This window comes from Apostichopus japonicus, chromosome 10, assembly GCF_037975245.1.
Source record: "Apostichopus japonicus isolate 1M-3 chromosome 10, ASM3797524v1, whole genome shotgun sequence".
Classification (NCBI taxonomy): Eukaryota; Metazoa; Echinodermata; class Holothuroidea; order Aspidochirotida; family Stichopodidae; genus Apostichopus; species Apostichopus japonicus.
Genome location: NC_092570.1, coordinates 5,146,252 through 5,163,147, shown reverse-complemented (window position 1 = coordinate 5,163,147; position 16,896 = coordinate 5,146,252). Strand labels below are relative to the sequence as shown.

The following is a 16,896-nucleotide window of genomic DNA, read 5'->3' as shown; positions in this document are numbered from 1 at the left end:
ACTATATCGCTGCACAAGTGGTTCGTGACGTGTACTATTTGGTATTCAACAAGTTCGTATAGTATAGGCTTCATGTGAAAGCATATAGGCCTATAGGTACCTACATACGTCAACTTCAAGCCACTTTCAACTTTAAATTGACCTTTGTTTTGTTTATCAGTGTCTTACTTTGTTTGAATACTTTTTTGTATTCGATCGCAAATATTTCCATTTCAAAACCAACTTTGTGCTGCTCTGCTGGTTTCGTTGTGTTCTCTAACGTATATATTGCCTATCTATGAAACTGGATTGACCACTCAAATGACAAGACGGTATGACAAGACTGTATTATTTGGTAAGTAATAACCTTTAACTAGATTATCAACAGTTTCAATTAAAGAAATGGAAAATGGTGGCCATTTTTTTTTCTATTTGATATAAATAATTTCCAAACAATACATAGGCCTGTATTTCGCTTGAGGATAAACTTACTTTGAAGTATTTTACTTAACTATATATACTGTTCGTTGGTCGGCATTCTGTTCCATTCGTTAGTAAAGTATCGCTTGTAATTATTTTGTTGGTTGCCATGGACGTTTACTTTGTGACGTGACAAACTGTCTTGTAAACAAAAGACTAACAATGAATACTCTCTGTCATCGAGTCAGCGGAGAAGGTGTCACCTTTATAACTTAACATTTTTAGGTTTTGTAGGCTAACTCATTTAAATTATGTCAGGGTCAACCTTCTCTGTTTATAGTTTTCCATTGTGAAGTTCTGTACAATGATAATTTTAACACATGTGCTTATTTATTTTTACATGAGGGGTTGTATTTCATACTTGTTTATACCTCGCGTCCATGACACAATTTGTTTGTTTACATATATGCTTAGGGCCAGACACGGAGAGATATTGCAACTACTGTGAATTAGGTTATGTCAATCAAGAATATAGGTTATAGATACAAACACACACACATGCACACACACAATATATACATATATATATATATATATACATATATATATACATATACATATATATATATATATGCATGCAGCCAATTGGTGTTACAGACGGAGCAACATCTACCTATATACGTTGCTGCATACGATCTTGGTATATTGATTTGACCCCCTCCCCCACACCACCCCAATTAATCTGATACCATAAGAGGGACCAAGGGACAATCGTGTCGTCTGCTACAGTTAATTAATGAGCTAAGATACCAACATGCTAGTTGATCCTGCAGTAGATACCTCAACCGTCTTAACTTTGTAGTAATTTGGAAGTCAAACTCACTCATAACACTTTGTTAACGAACTTACCCAAAATTCGTCAAAAACGATTTGATATGATGTCGTAGTGTGAAGATATTACATTTGATTCCTTTTAAACTATAAACAACATATAACATCGCTGAAGATAGTTATGCAGCTTGTTGGATAAGCATCTTACCTCAAATTATTGTAAATACCGTGTCATTGTTTGAGGATGTTCTATAGTCAGCTTCCAGTATCCCGTTGGGGTACTAAAGGGGCACTAAAAGACCTGCCATATCGCAAACCTCGAACAATGAAAAGGGGTTAACTAACTCAAACACTATATGGTATACTAGCATGCCGCTATACAGTATACTATGGAAATAGAAGATTAGATATAAAGGCCATAGTGTTCAGAAATTTAGGGTCATGCATGGGATACAAAACATAATCGTAATTAGAGAAACCAACAATATAGACGTAAATAATTGTTTTTGGGTTATGCGGACAAAGGAAATATTAGTTGTTATTCTTATTTTGGGGGGAGGGTGGGGGGGGGTTGACAGGTATGATACACGTGTAAAGTTTTCTTCCAAGGGGTCAGTACACACACACAATTGTCTCTTTCCAATTGAACCAACAACAAACAAACTCAGACTGAGAAAACGATCAAAAGCAAGGAAGATTGGTTGTCTGTTCTGCGTAAAACGATATACGACGGCATAGACTACCCTCTTATCGCCATACAGGAACATGTCGCACCCCATAGTCGGTAGAAGGAACTCCCGCCCTGCGGCATCTGACAAAAAGGTCACAATATATTCGTGATGTATGTAGTAGTTGGCAATAACTGTGCGTGTACTGTTCACACTGAGTTATTTCCATTAAAATGTGACACATACTCTGCTGGAAACATGACTATATAGCTTTCTTGAAATGTATAAAACGATGTTGCCACATAACGATAACGTGCACCCTTTATCCAATTATAAGTGAATACATTGTATGTGCTGTATGTATATATGCCCCACACAGCGCCTTTTATCAGTACCATGTCGCCGGTCTCCATATAGTCGAATGATGCCTTGACGAGTCTTCCTATAATCATCCGTTTATTTCAGTCTAATTGTTATATCTTTGATTGAGTTGCCAGTCGTTGGTTTTTTGCTATCCCATCGACGCTCTGGTATATTAATTATTAGTACAATCAATAATTAGTAATAATCATAATAATTATGATACTGGCTGTAATGAAATGTAAATATATAGACTCACAGTTCGACAACCTACGACATATACTGGATGGTACATGCATACATACAAGGTAAACACGGATTTGCGGATATAGTCTCATTAGGTCACAGCGTTAAAAGGAAAACTATAAACCCAAATCATCATCATTATCATCATATCTGTGCTAGGAAATAATTATAGTGACAAATACATCAAACTAAAGATAATCATGTCCCATAAGCTAATTATCATATATTTTGAAAAGTTATGTTATGGGGGTTACTGTTAATTTAAAAGTCGAGTTAGGCGTCGCCATTGGTACAAAAGTTGTGTTGCGGAGGCTGTACACAACAATATACGAGAATAAGTCAGTTTTAAAAACTTCACTATTTTAGAGTCATTAAAATGCATAGTGTACATAACTAAAACAAGCAAAATAAGAGCGATTACGTCATATTTAGACTTGATCAAGTCTTCTGCCTTGATATTAAACTATGACATTTTCTAAATGGGATAAAAAAGAAATATCTTAACCCGTTGGGAAAGTTGTTCATTACAACTTTGTCTTTACGCACAAAATGGTCACGATATGTGATTTGGTTTGGTTTGCTTCTGGTTATTATTAGGTCTAACATCAATGATTTTCAAGTTTGCCTTTCCTTTCGGCAAGAATCTAGGTTACATAAACAAGTTCATTCTCATCCCAAATAATTCTACTCTCAATCCATGTCTGTCGTCATTAACTGTCACTCTCTCAAATAAACTAACTCCACAGGTGACTTTGAAACAAACCGATTGAGGCGTTTATATATTTTCCACCCGTCAGTGAAACCCCCTCGGTATCATTAATTGTCTATACTTGTTAACAGTTTTTTGTTGTTGTATGCTCTATACACATAAAAACGTTTCCTTTACAGAGGAGTTAAAAGGGTTAGTGGTATAGTATAGCAGAGAGTATACATAAAAACTATACATAAAAGACATTGAAAATAGACATATATCGAACACTTCGTTCCTCCAACTACCTTCATGCTCCAACAAACTGTATTTAACTGTTCCTAAACCACGCTTGAAGAACTATGGTTAAAGAAGCTTCGAATACTCTGGCTCTTATCTCTGGAACTCGTTACCAGATCACATTCGAACATGCTATAAACTTTCTACATTCAAAAGTCTACTTGTAAGACCCATCTTTTCACTTGTTCTTTTGTAAATTAATCTGCTTTCTTTGTAAAGCGCCTTGAGCAGTGACTTTTGTCTACTGATTTGGCGCTATATAAGTCTCATTTATTATTTATTATTATTATCAGTAATGACGAATAGTCAGTAGTAAAATATAAGTGATAAAATCAGTGACTTCGGTACTGGTTTACGTACATATATCGCAGTTTACAAAATAGTTAATTTACTAGTAAGCTCTTAGGGGATCCCAATACCATTTCTTATGAGCCGAATTTCTCTTCAAATGAAGGGAGGAGGGGGGGGGGGCTTTCCCAGCCCTGACAAAACCACCCTCCTTGGAGTAACTAACCGCGATGAAAAAAAAATATTCACGAAAATTGTCAAATTGTCGCGTTGCTGCCTTGCGCGTATAAGTTCACAATAAGTCAACCTAGCGAAATTTGTCGTGTTCAAAGTTTATAACCAGATGTTTGTACATTTCGAACGAAAATTGTCACATTTTGGCGTAATTGCTGCGTCCCTTTAGTACCACCGCCTGTATGCCATAAAAAATAAACACCAGTCCTGACTGATTTCCGATGAATAGGAAATAATAAAAATGTTGCACCAATAATAAAAAAAAGCTGATTTTAAACCCTTTTGTTAAAATTTTGTGTCATGTACACCTTTAATTACAAATGATATGTATTCATGCAATTGATGCCAAACCTACCCCCTTGAGAACGCTAAACACTTTCGGAAATATTAAAATATTTTTTTCATGATCACATTACTTATGCTATACTTGTCAAGGAAATCATTAACTATAACGTCCGCGCACGCAATGTCAACATTTGTGAGAAAAGAACTTCATGTCATGTTATATGAACTATTGTAACTTATCTGTAAAGGTATACAGACGGCTAGATTGTATCTTGCCAACAAAAATCTCTGATGTTGTCATATTTGGAGAGTTACAACGTTGATCAATTCATTGATTGATTGATAGGCTAATCATATAAAGCTATCTGTATATAATTCCATCATTTGCAAACAGATCACATCGTACAAATCAACCTAGTTATATACAACTGTAAAAGCACTGATAAATGAACTCGAAAACTCATTATCCTTATTACAGTTGAAAAAACATGAAAAGTTCATTTGGTTGTTTGCCTCAGGCATTTTTACCATGCATTGCATTCACATTGTACTTTAATTTCATTAAAAAAAACAAAAGAAACAGGAGAGAGAATGAATGAATGAATGAATAAATCAAATTAATGAACGAATAAAGGTATGAATACATAGCAACTACATAGCAACTACAACAATACCACGCACTACGTTATGCTTGATACATGATGTTGTTTGTATAGAGCTGACTATTAATCCCCATTAACCAGTACAGCCGTCTGGTTTATGTACCGTTATTGTTTGCGTGTATCAGTGGCAGCATTCCTCTGATTAATGCCACTAAAGAACTAATGGTCGCTCGTGCAAAAAAAAAAAAAATAGAGTGAACTTTGATACATAAACTTGTTTGATCATTTCATAGAAGCAGATGCTTATCTTTTGTAATTCACACAAGCACAGAGCAAGTACTCTATCTTTTGAAATAACAGAAACCCCACCTATACCATTATATACATATATCTATATATATACCAAATCTATCTAATGACTTCATTTAGCCTACAGACCGGTGTGCAGGCGATTAACAGTTAGAAGCTCACTGCTCGCGGAATTGCATACATCCGTTGCTGCTGCGCACAGGTGGAAGAACGGACACACATTGAACTAACAACCATGTCTAAGAAGTCGAGTGAAGCTGGATCGCTAGTGGTGGTGGCATGCTGCTGTTTGGTGCTCTTCATCGTCGGGGCAGGGGCCGCTCCAGGAACACCGAGTGCTTTCAGGGATATATTTATTGGAAGGTGTGAAGATTATAAACTTGGTGGAATTAACAAGTTAGCAGACCTCAGTGAACTTAGGTGAGATATAATTCCATATTTTCAACTCCGTCTTATACTATAGGCCTCAATGTTGTTTGATTAAGAATTTGTCAATATCACAAACAAACAACTGAAGAGGACATATACAAATAGTCATGTTGAAATCTCTTTTCATGCGTATACAAACGCAATTGTCATATTTGCTAGTAAAGACGTTAATTATAATAAGAATAAAAAACATTATATACATAGGACCATATAATTTGACAAGTTCCAAATGCGTATACAGCGAGTGAGTATATTTTTTTGTAATCACATTTCAACTTGAAGACATTTTATCGAAGATGTTATAGGGCTACTGTTTATCATTGAATACCCAATAGTGCGAAATACCCCGAAGATACGTTGTACTGCACTTCAGTCAGTATAGACTATAACTAATGATATAATTGTGATCGGCCTTCTCTTTCGATTTCGGCGACCAGACTGTCACAATGCATCCAACATGAATTATAATATTAACCTATTCGTCAATATCCGCCCCGATATGGTTAATACGAAGTACACGAATATCATATATGAATGTAACATTTGATTAGTGAATTATTTGTAAAACGAAAGGTCAATGTTAATAACAGTCATAGCTGTATACAGCCCTACAGTACACTGTCTCCTACTAGAAACCGCAGTCCAGTAATTAAGGCATATCAAAACAGCCAACGATGAAGAACAAGTTATAGAAAATGTAAATGCTGTGGGGGCGAACTTTTACAACTTGTTTATTTACCAGTTAAAATCATTTTGTCATCATGGACTTGTCAGCAAAATTTACGTTTCAAAAATGAAACCTTGACCAGGTGCGTATCCAGGGGGGGGCGTTGGGGGCGCGCGCCCCCCGGGTAAGGAAAAGAGGAGAGAAAAAAGAGAAGAAAAAAGGGAAAAGGAGGGGGGGGGAAAGAAAAGGAGGAGAGGAAGGAAGGGAAAAGAAAAAGAAAAAAGAGAGAAAAAGGAGAAAAGGAGGGAGTAGAAGATAGCCAAGGCCTCGGGAAGAGAAAGAGGAACAGTCATAGTTAAAGCGCTGATCCCTATTACATACACAGGGTAGCCAGTGACAGATCAAGGATTACGGAGGGGGTGTGCGCCTCACCCTACCCCTTACACCGACAACTCCATTTTTGACGTTTCTGTTTTTCCTCTCTCACTAATGTATCTATATAAATACTATATATGGTCTATCATAACGCGTGTGTGTGTATGGACGCCTTAAACAATTGTACAATTGTGCTATATGGAACCAACTGTGGCTGGTCTTGAACTCGACCGAGTCGAGTTTAAGAACATGACGCATTTCGGGAAGGGGGCGACCGCCCCCCCCCCCCCCCGAGCAAATTTTCTTTATGACATCGCTAGTAATTTCAAAATATACAATGCTTAGATGCAACTTACAAGGCCTGGAAAGTGTCATTTCCAGCGATCTGGGAGGCATTTTCGGCCAAAATTTTTAATGTACGCTTCGCGCCAACTCATGGTGGCGCTTCGCTTAGATATTTTGCCTACAGGCTTCGCCCCTCCCTTGGCAATTACTCGCTACACGCCTGTTCGAATTTGTAAAGCAAAGAGCATATATAATATCATATCAGTGAGCAATGCATGCATGTTCCACGATGAACAGCCTCAAAAACTGTCTATATGTGTAGTCAGGAGTGTGTGTAGGCGTAGGAGCCCAATTGGATTTGGGGGCTGTAATGACTTGCCCGAAAAAATAGCCCAAATTTTTCGCGCGCGAAGCGCGCGTTCAACATACCGATGCCAATATCATTTAAGCAAGCATCGGTCATTACATTGCATGGCATAGTGTACCTTACGGTCCGTCAAAGTTGCACATTATACCGCCAGATGCTAATGTAAACAACCAAATGTCTTATGTAGATGGAGAAAAAGCATACAGATCCATTTATGTTAAACTCTCTTTTACAGTAGTAATGTCGGCCAAGCTTACAATTTTATTTTAATTACCAAGGAGATAATTGTTAAGCTATTCATTGCTATTTATTTTTCTTTCAGTAGGTGCCCGAAAAAGTGGGAAAAATTTGGTTGCGGGGGTGGGGGGGGGGGGGTGGGGCTGCAGCCCCCGCCTCCTACGGGACCTACGCCTATGTGTGTAGTTTTCGGTTTCGATATACCTGATATCGGAAATATCTCCTATTTTTCGTTTCCTTCAACCAAGTTTTATAATAGCCATTATAAGAGGTTGCAATATTTCTACACCAATAAATTAACTGTGTCTGAATTTTCCAAAATTTCCTCACCAACATTCTTCATCATACTTTCCTCTACTCGTGCAATTTTGACCTGTCTGTTAGGGGTTCAAGGAGGTTTTTCTATATTGGTTGTCCATAGATTGAATTTTTTGCAACATTATGGGTATGTTTTGAAGTGATTTTATTCACGAGAAATGTAAATTTTCAAATTCTCAACAAATAATGGGCTTATAACCTTGAAAAGTGGGGCTTTCGGATATTGTGGGCCGTGACGTAGAACCACCTACAAAAGCAATGATCCATAGGACATGCAATGAGGTCGAACATGGTGTGTGACTGGTGACAATCTTCAAAAAGGTTATGGATGGAAAAAAACTTTTGGGAAATACTTGGTTATCCGGCAAAAGTGTACATCTGGTTGGTCATTTTCAAGCCCGATAAGTGCCATTTCCAGTGATCTGGGGGGTATCAAAACCAGAAATTTTCTTGTACGCTCCGCGCCAACCGATGGTGGCGCTCCGCTTAGATAGTACTTCGCGCCCCCCGGGTTAGAAAATCCTGGATACGCGCCTGTTGACAATTTTAAGAAAAATATTATGAACTGGATGGAGTAAAATGTTATACGGATGTACACTGAAAAATCAATCAGAACAGTTGATATACATATCGGTGCATAATTCGTATAATGGTGTCATAGGGTATTACAAGGTGTCAATGGCGAACCTATTCACTCAATGCGTGAAAAAGTGCGTTATCTGTTTATATATCTTCTCTAAAATGTGTTACTGCCAGTCGAAATGGTCTGAAAATTTACCCTTCTCCCCTACCTCGGCTATTTGATCGCTTCTCGGCCTTTTGGCTAAGATCATGTGTAGTATCTGTTCCCTTTCGAGGGGAATGGTGATGCACACCCGACGATGATCACACAGTCACAGTCCCGATGCAAGGGGACTGGGGCTGAGCAGATCAGTCGTTCGGTAGTTTGGATTTCGTCCCCAGGTTCTTTCCTGGGTGACTTTTCTTTAAATGTACCTCCGGCCATTTGGCTATGATCATGTGTATCATGATGTTCCCCTTGTAGGGGAATCGTGATACACACCTACATGACGATGATCATACAGTCACAGTCTCAATGCAAGGGGACAGGGTATGAGAGCGGGTCAGTCGTTCGGTTGTTTGGTTTGTCGTGCCAAGGTTCTTTCCTGAGTGAATTTTCTTAGAAAGTACCCCAGGACCACCACCCCGCCGCCCCTTCCACACACTCGCACATGATCTATTCCTCCAAATAAAAGATTTTTCTGTTGTAATGAACGGATAATTGTGAGATCTTTCTTAAATTCCAAACTTTTTCGACAAGGCATAAGGAAAAAAGTGTTCAAACTAATTAAATATCGATTGACAACAGCTATATCTGTGGTTAACCTTGAGGTTGAGCTCTTATACAACTGAGTGGATAAATTTATCAAATTATGATTCTCAAGACGCCTCAAACGAAGAGAAATTGATTTCTAAATGTTTAATCTAGTTATGAAGATCGACTTGTGATGTGTTAATTAGATGATCGTGTGCGAAGGGCAGTGTGTTTGTTCTCTGTGCCCCTTCGAAAAGCAGAAAATAAAAGCAGATGAAAAATATAAAAAAACATAAAACGAATTCGTCAGTTTGTGTATTCCTGCAATACCATACGCGAGGCATCTTCTCCTCTCACCATGCATCACAAAGGACGAGACTGCTGGGCTTAGCAATCACTGCAATGAGTTAATTTGCGTAACGTAGGTCGATATTATTATAGTTTAGTTTAGTTTAGTAGAAAAAAAAGGATCAGGAGGGACACTCAAATCTCCATCAAGTACCCTATTGGAGAGGAAAAAAACTGAAGACACAAACACTCAGACCCGTTTACAATGCTTAAAGTGCTTGTCCAAAGCATTCTTAAACCCATTGACACTATACTTGCAAATACAACTTTCTCAGGCAAACCGTTCCACCGTTATTATTATTAAGGAGTGGGCGGGTTGGGGGGGGGGGTTAGGGACGAACCAGGGTTGGTTTTTATGACGCGATATGGTCCAGGGCACAAACAGTAATGGGATTAATAAACTCGAAACATTTTGTCAGTTTTTCAGATGTTTCCATGGTGACACAAACTTAGCAAGAAGATTTCACTGAAATTTGATACGTCATCAAGCGATGCCTCACTTAAATTTATATTTACTTTTAGAAGCCACGGTATCTCCCGATCAAAGATCAAATATCTCTTTTTGTGAGGTCAAGTTCATTGCCAGGATTGTTAACGGCATAAGGCAAAAATGATGGTCGGAGTGGTTTCACGTCACTGATAGATATAAGCGTTTCTTGACTTCAACTGCGCATGCTCATTATAGTAGTACCCTGTCATGTTCGACACGTGCCAGTACAATCACAAACACGAACCTTATTTGTAAATATACCGAACGAGTAACTTGGTAGATAACAACGGTAAGAGGATTTGCAGTTAAGTGTTTTCCTAGACTTTACACTGTTAGAGATAAAGGCGTCACATTCAAATGATTGGGCTATACTATATATGTACCATATTTCATTAATGAGGCTAGATCTTTTCAACAGTGGACAGTGCTTTGTTCTGGCATACCACCTACCTCATTATTGCGCAAGCGCAATTGAAATCACGGAAAGGTATATAGGCACGTGTGGGGAAAAGTGAATGCTATCTACGGCTCTCTCCCAAAGAGATAAAGTATGTATGTATACGCTTCAGGCTATACAGATATACATAGTTACTAGTTAATTCTATCTACAATTCTGTTGTACTCCCGTATATGATGATAATGTACTCGTACATGATTGTGTTGTACCCGTTCATGGTAATGTTGTACCCGTACATGGTAATGTTGTACTCGTACATGACGATGTTTTACCAGTACATTGTAATGTTGTGCTCGTAAATGACGATGTTGTACCCGTACATGACGATGTTGTACCCGTTCATGGTAATGTTGAACCCGTACATGGTAATGTTGTACTCTTACATGATGATGTTGTATCCATACATGGTAATGTTGTGCTCGTAAATGACGATGTTGTACCCGTACATGACGATGTTGAACCCGTACATGGTAATGTTGTACCCGTACATGACGATGTTGTACTCGTACATGATGCTGCTGTACCCATACATGATGAATTGTATACTCGTACATGATGCTGTTGTACCCGTACATGGTAATGTTGTACCCGTACATGATGAATTGTACTCGTACATGATCATGTTGTACTCGTAAATGATAATGTTTACTCGCACATGACGATGTTGTATCCATACATGGTAATGTTGTACTCGTACATGACGATGTTTTACCAGTACATTGTAATGTTGTGCTCGTAAATGACGATGATGTACCCGTACATGACGATGTTGTACCCGTACATGGTAATGTTGTACTATTACATGATGATGTTGTATCCATACATGGTAATGCTGTACCCGTACATGATGAATTGTACTCGTACATGATCATGTTGTACTCGTAAATGATAATGTTTACTCGCACATGACGATGTTGTATCCATACATGGTAATGTTGTACCCATACATGATGATGTTGTACCCGCACTTGGTAATGTTGTACTCGTACATAATGAATTGTACCCAAGCGTGGTAATGTTGTACTCGTACATAGTAATGTTGTACTCGTACATAGTAATGTTTTACCCGTACATAGTAATGTTGTACTCGTACATGACGATGTTGTACCCATACATGATGAATTGTACTCGTACATGATCATGTTGTACCCATAATCCATGGTTTCTCTGCAGGGATGATGAATGGCACACCGCAACATTAAAACCTGTATTGTTTATTCTGTCAATCAAGGTTCAGCTGCAACTGTTCCTCTTTATAAACAAACCACACAGAGGTAATATAGTTATTAATTCTTTTAATTTTCTGTATCAAATCAATCATATAGCTGACAGATAACGATCTTGCTGGTATACCGTATTCAATTGACTGTCCTCGCTGAAGTTTAATAATAAGAAGTAATATAAACTGTCATGTGTTTTAACCATGCAAAGTGGACAATACTAATTGGTAAAATTGATAAAAATAACTACTTAACTACATGTAGGCTGTCATGATTTAAATATAGTGTCCAAGCAAGTATGCATGCTTTTGATATTAACGTTGTAGTCAATTTACAAAATATTTTCCTCCCACCAATGAACGACTATTACCCCTACTATATATATATATATATATATATATATATATATATATATATATATATATATATATATATATATATATATATATATATATATATATATATATATATATATATATATATATATATATGAATTGGTCTGTGGTTGGTTGAATTTAACTTAAACATAAGTCAGCGAGTTGTTTGTATAGTTAGGCTTGCTCATAGACTTTTTAGTGAAGTTGGCAGTAATTTCTGGTATGAACTGTATGTTACTTGTGATGATAGTTGAAACTAGACCGTAACAAAAACACACTCGCAGCAAGTTCCAAAGAAATTCGTATCTAGGCATATCTCTGATGTGATACAGATCTCATGCAGCTATATATGCCGGGCCCCCTTTAATCCAATGGCATCGAACTATAACATATCAATCCCATATTTGGAAACTAATAGTATTTTTTATTTTATTTTTACTGCCATATTATTGGCATAAATGGGCGCAAACGACGGGTGAAAGGGCTGGTGCAATTTTCCATACCCTCCTCACCCCACCGTCTTCCGCTTCACCCAATTTCGAGTGAGAGCTTTGCACGAACAAGACATGGTAGTCCAAACTACATTGAAATAGAAGTTAGATGTCTTGGTCACTTATTTTATTTCAGCCCCCCCCCCCCTCCCCCACGTTTACGGTTAAACAACAACTGCAGACCTATATGACATCCCGCAAAACGATTGATATCGATATCAGATAACAACTGATCAAACCAAGACACCCTCGTCTAGATGATCGTTTACGCAACAATCGCAACAAATGCTCCTCAGTCATATACATTATCTTCTAAAAAAATTATAATCATAATAATAATATAATAAAAAAAAATAAAAAAACGTGGCCCAGACAAATGTTCGATAACTTAATGGTTTAAATTAGTTCAAATATCGCAAGGGTTCCAAAATTCTCGGCCTCCCTCTTTCTTGATTTGAACTGTAATAGCTTACATGATTCACGCTAAGTCAACACATCGTTTAAAATTCAGTTGGTATATCAAAGTATTCCTGCAAATCCTCTGACGGACTGTCTTAACATCGATGTATGAACAATATATCATTAGACTTATAGTGATTAACAAAAGTGGTCTCGGGAGTATTTCTGATCGTGCATTAACAATATTCTGACAAGAATCATTCTATTCTGGTCTGCGCATCTTCGGGATGTACTTATGATTTAAGCCAATCTATCTATATATAGTGGAATTACCACTTTCTTTATACCAGTTTCGAACCTCTAGACATACAATCAGCATCCATAGCCTAGTGGTTAGGGTGTCCGCGTACAGAGCCGGAGGCCCGGGTTCGAATCCCGGTGGAGGCTAGAAGTTTTTTCACGGTTCTTGATTTTCCAACTCATTACGATTTTCAATTATATAAATATATATATATATATATATATATATATATATATATATATATGCATATATTCTGCGTGCCCGGCAGACCGCAATAGGTGATTTTATTCTATACTTTATACATTAAGTATATATACTTCTTTCGTAAAAAAAAAGAAGACTTTTGCGGTTCGATACGTCCTATATGTTGAAAATAAGATAATTTTAGCGTAAAAAACTCATTAACCCAAGAGAACACCCTACAAATGTAACTAATGGGACACTTTAGCGACGTTACAAAGTGCAAGAAGCCCGGAAAAGGAAAACTATTGATGAGACTTTATGGGATCATATATATGGTAATCATATGGACTATGGAAGTAAAAGGAAATCAAAGAGCTGTATTAAAATATGACAACGTCAACCAAATAGTATAAGGGACACGCAGGTCATTAGTTTACAAGGAGTTAAAATAGCTTTTCGACTTGAGTTTGTTCATTGCGTGATTCTATGTCTATACTGGAACCTCAAGACAATGTAGACTATAAGCTTGACTAACTATAATTTCATTTCAAAATAAAGAAATAAAAGTTTGAAAACTTTTGAACACTTTGAATATAATTTTGCACGTAATTTAATACCATATAGTTCCACATCTAAATTTATATGATCGATTGTCCGAGCAATAGAATGTTATTGATCAATAGTCGAATTCATTGATTGATTGCTAACCTTTTATCATTAACATTCATGATGATTACCTAGGTTCCTGCATGCATGAGGCAAAGACGGGGGAAGAGGGCTCAAACTAGGGGAGGGGTGACGCCAATTTCGAAGGGAGGGGGGGGGAGGGGAGAGGCAGTACGAATGTGACTTCGATTTGAGAGGGGGTAAAGACAAAATCAACTCAAAGGGTGCCTACAAATTTGTTGATTGGACTTGAATCCAGCTGTAAATGGCTCATTAATTAGTTAAGAACCATTAACAAAATGACATAGAATTAGGGTAAATCTTACTTTTGAGAATAACGCTTGATGCGGGTTTCAAACGTAGGCCAATATGGGCAGCAATTGTTGGTCAATCGCGAAACCCTTCTTTAACATTCAAGTATTGCCATTTTGGTGTTGTTGCTTATGTTGTTGTTGTTGCAACAACAAGTCGTTGTCAACAAGCATATTAAAACTAAAAGAAGTCGCCTCGGCAATAGCCTTACTTTTCTCTACACGACTATTGAAATCATTAAACTGGGGTTCCTCTTTTTTATCTTTATTGTTTTTCGCATTTTAACTTCTGTTGTTGGCGCTATCTTCCTTAAACATCCACATATTTGGCCATGACCCTAAAAAAGCACTTTCATGTTCGATTTTAGGCGTCACTTTTCCGATCAAATTTGTACTATATGTTATTGATGTGTTGACCTCTGGAAACTTTTCAATATCTGACTTCAATGACACTAACAAGAGTTCACTTCCTGAGAACAACTTCAGCTTACACTCGTTATCCTGTAATTCCACAGACATTTTCCTCTAAAATCAAACTAAGTACACATATTAGGCGCCGCCGAAAAAAGAAAAAACAAAGTGCGTTATATATGACATTGTCTTTTTCTCACTAAATCATAAAAAATAGTATCATTTAAAATCTTGAAAAGAAATGTAAAATGAGAAAAATTATGTATATACATATTTGGGTCTTATATACAAAAAACAATATTTTTGTGAAGTGTAGTAAAGAGAATTTCAATTCAAGTTAAAGAAAATGAAATATGGTCAAATGGATATGACCGATTGAATTTCAAAGGCAAAAAAAAAAAGGAAAAAGAAAGATATATATATAATATACTAAAAAAAGAAGAAGAAATGCATGTAGTGATATATATATATATATATATATATATAAATATATATATATATATATATAAATATATATATATATATATATAAATATATATATATATAAATATATATATATATATAAATATATATATATATATATATATATATATAAATATATATATATATATATATATATAAATATATATATATATATATTTATATATATATAAATATATATATATATTTATATATATATATATATATATAAATATATATATATATATATATTTATTTATATATATATATATATATACCCATGCGAATGAGATTGTATATCTGGAATCATGGTCTGAGAATTTAGTTACCGTATAGAAATCTACATTCTGCAAATTTGTTTGAAAAGAAAATCAAATCGTTGCTAACAGTCTTGGCATTTAGCTATACTTATAATCCACCTCCCCAAATTTATTCGTGCATTATACTTATTCACGGGTGATTAGCTTTAATCTTCTCTGGGAAATATGTTTTATCTGAAACATCTTTTTGATTCTCCGTCGCTTGTTTACGAGATGAAGACATTCTTTGCTCTGTTGAGCATCAAGCTGATTTTTAACGCTATAGCGAATTGTCTTATCCGGATTGAAGTCGTAAGATAGACATTTTATCTTTCATCCTGATTCTGATAGCAACTGATAAATAAGACAGATTCTATGATAAGTATAGCATAGAATGATAGGTAGCCCTGGTTGGGGAAGGGGTTGGCATGTTCCGCCTATCCCCCCCCCCCGCTCCCAATATATAAGAAGTGCCCCGTTTTGTTAAAAGTATAGCCTCTTCCATTTTTTTAATAAAAAAACTTGTATTTAAGGAAAGATCTGACAATGTAGCCAGGAGATAGTACATTAAACCTGTCCGACCACAACTCTGTGTCTTAGCTCATAGTCGATTCAGGGGTTAACGTTTGCTCTATAGTGCGGTTAAAACTATTCCCCAGCACAATCAAACTGACAGTGAATGAAGGCCAGCCGGTATCTACACACACGTTGTCAATGACTCTAACAGGTACCACGTTAAATATTGAAATAGTATGATTACAAAGAAGATGAAGAAGAAAAAGGGTCTTCAAAGTGGGTCAAATACTGAAAGTCCGTCAGTTGAATAATATTTTGACACAGACAAAGAGTTATTGCTTCCCCACTATAGAATATGGTAGCCGTTCGGAAGTGCAGCCGAGGGCAAACAAAACCTTACATATTTAATATTGTTACAAGTGTAAACCAAAGTATTTCTTACTAGTTAATTTCCCCCCCCCCCGTTTTTTTATGATACAGAATATATTATATTTTGATTTATTAGTGTTAATGTGTCACTCTTACGAAAAACAAACAATTGTCCATCCTTGCTGAAAGATCCCACGATATTATCCTAAACAAAATCTTTTGAGTTACTACCACAGGCGATCTCTCTACACCACCAAATAAACGATAAATTACCAACCTTTACAGTATATATAACGAGGTTATACATAGGATACAAGCCGCGAATCGATCTTGAAAAATAAACCTGCAACGCCATCAGCTTAGTGGAAATCACGTTTTACTTTTCCCTTACAAACC

The 16,896-nt window shown here is 36.5% G+C and overlaps 1 protein-coding gene and 1 pseudogene across 4 annotated transcripts in view; both read left to right on the top strand.

Moving 5' to 3' along the window:
• The window catches only part of LOC139975178 (ADP-ribosyl cyclase/cyclic ADP-ribose hydrolase-like), a 54,494-nt gene that overhangs the window by 18,866 nt on the left and 18,732 nt on the right, over positions 1–16,896 (top strand). For 3 of the 4 annotated variants that reach the window (XM_071982858.1, XM_071982859.1, XM_071982860.1), the window contains exon 2: positions 5,331–5,630. In XM_071982858.1, coding sequence (XP_071838959.1) covers positions 5,446–5,630 — 185 coding nt within the window. In that variant the 5' untranslated portion in view covers positions 5,331–5,445. Of the gene's footprint in view, positions 1–199; positions 335–5,330; positions 5,631–16,896 lie in introns of those variants that run through there. The other variant, XM_071982862.1, reaches the window with a different exon arrangement.
• LOC139975476 (U2 spliceosomal RNA) lies at positions 8,692–8,768 on the top strand (annotated as a pseudogene).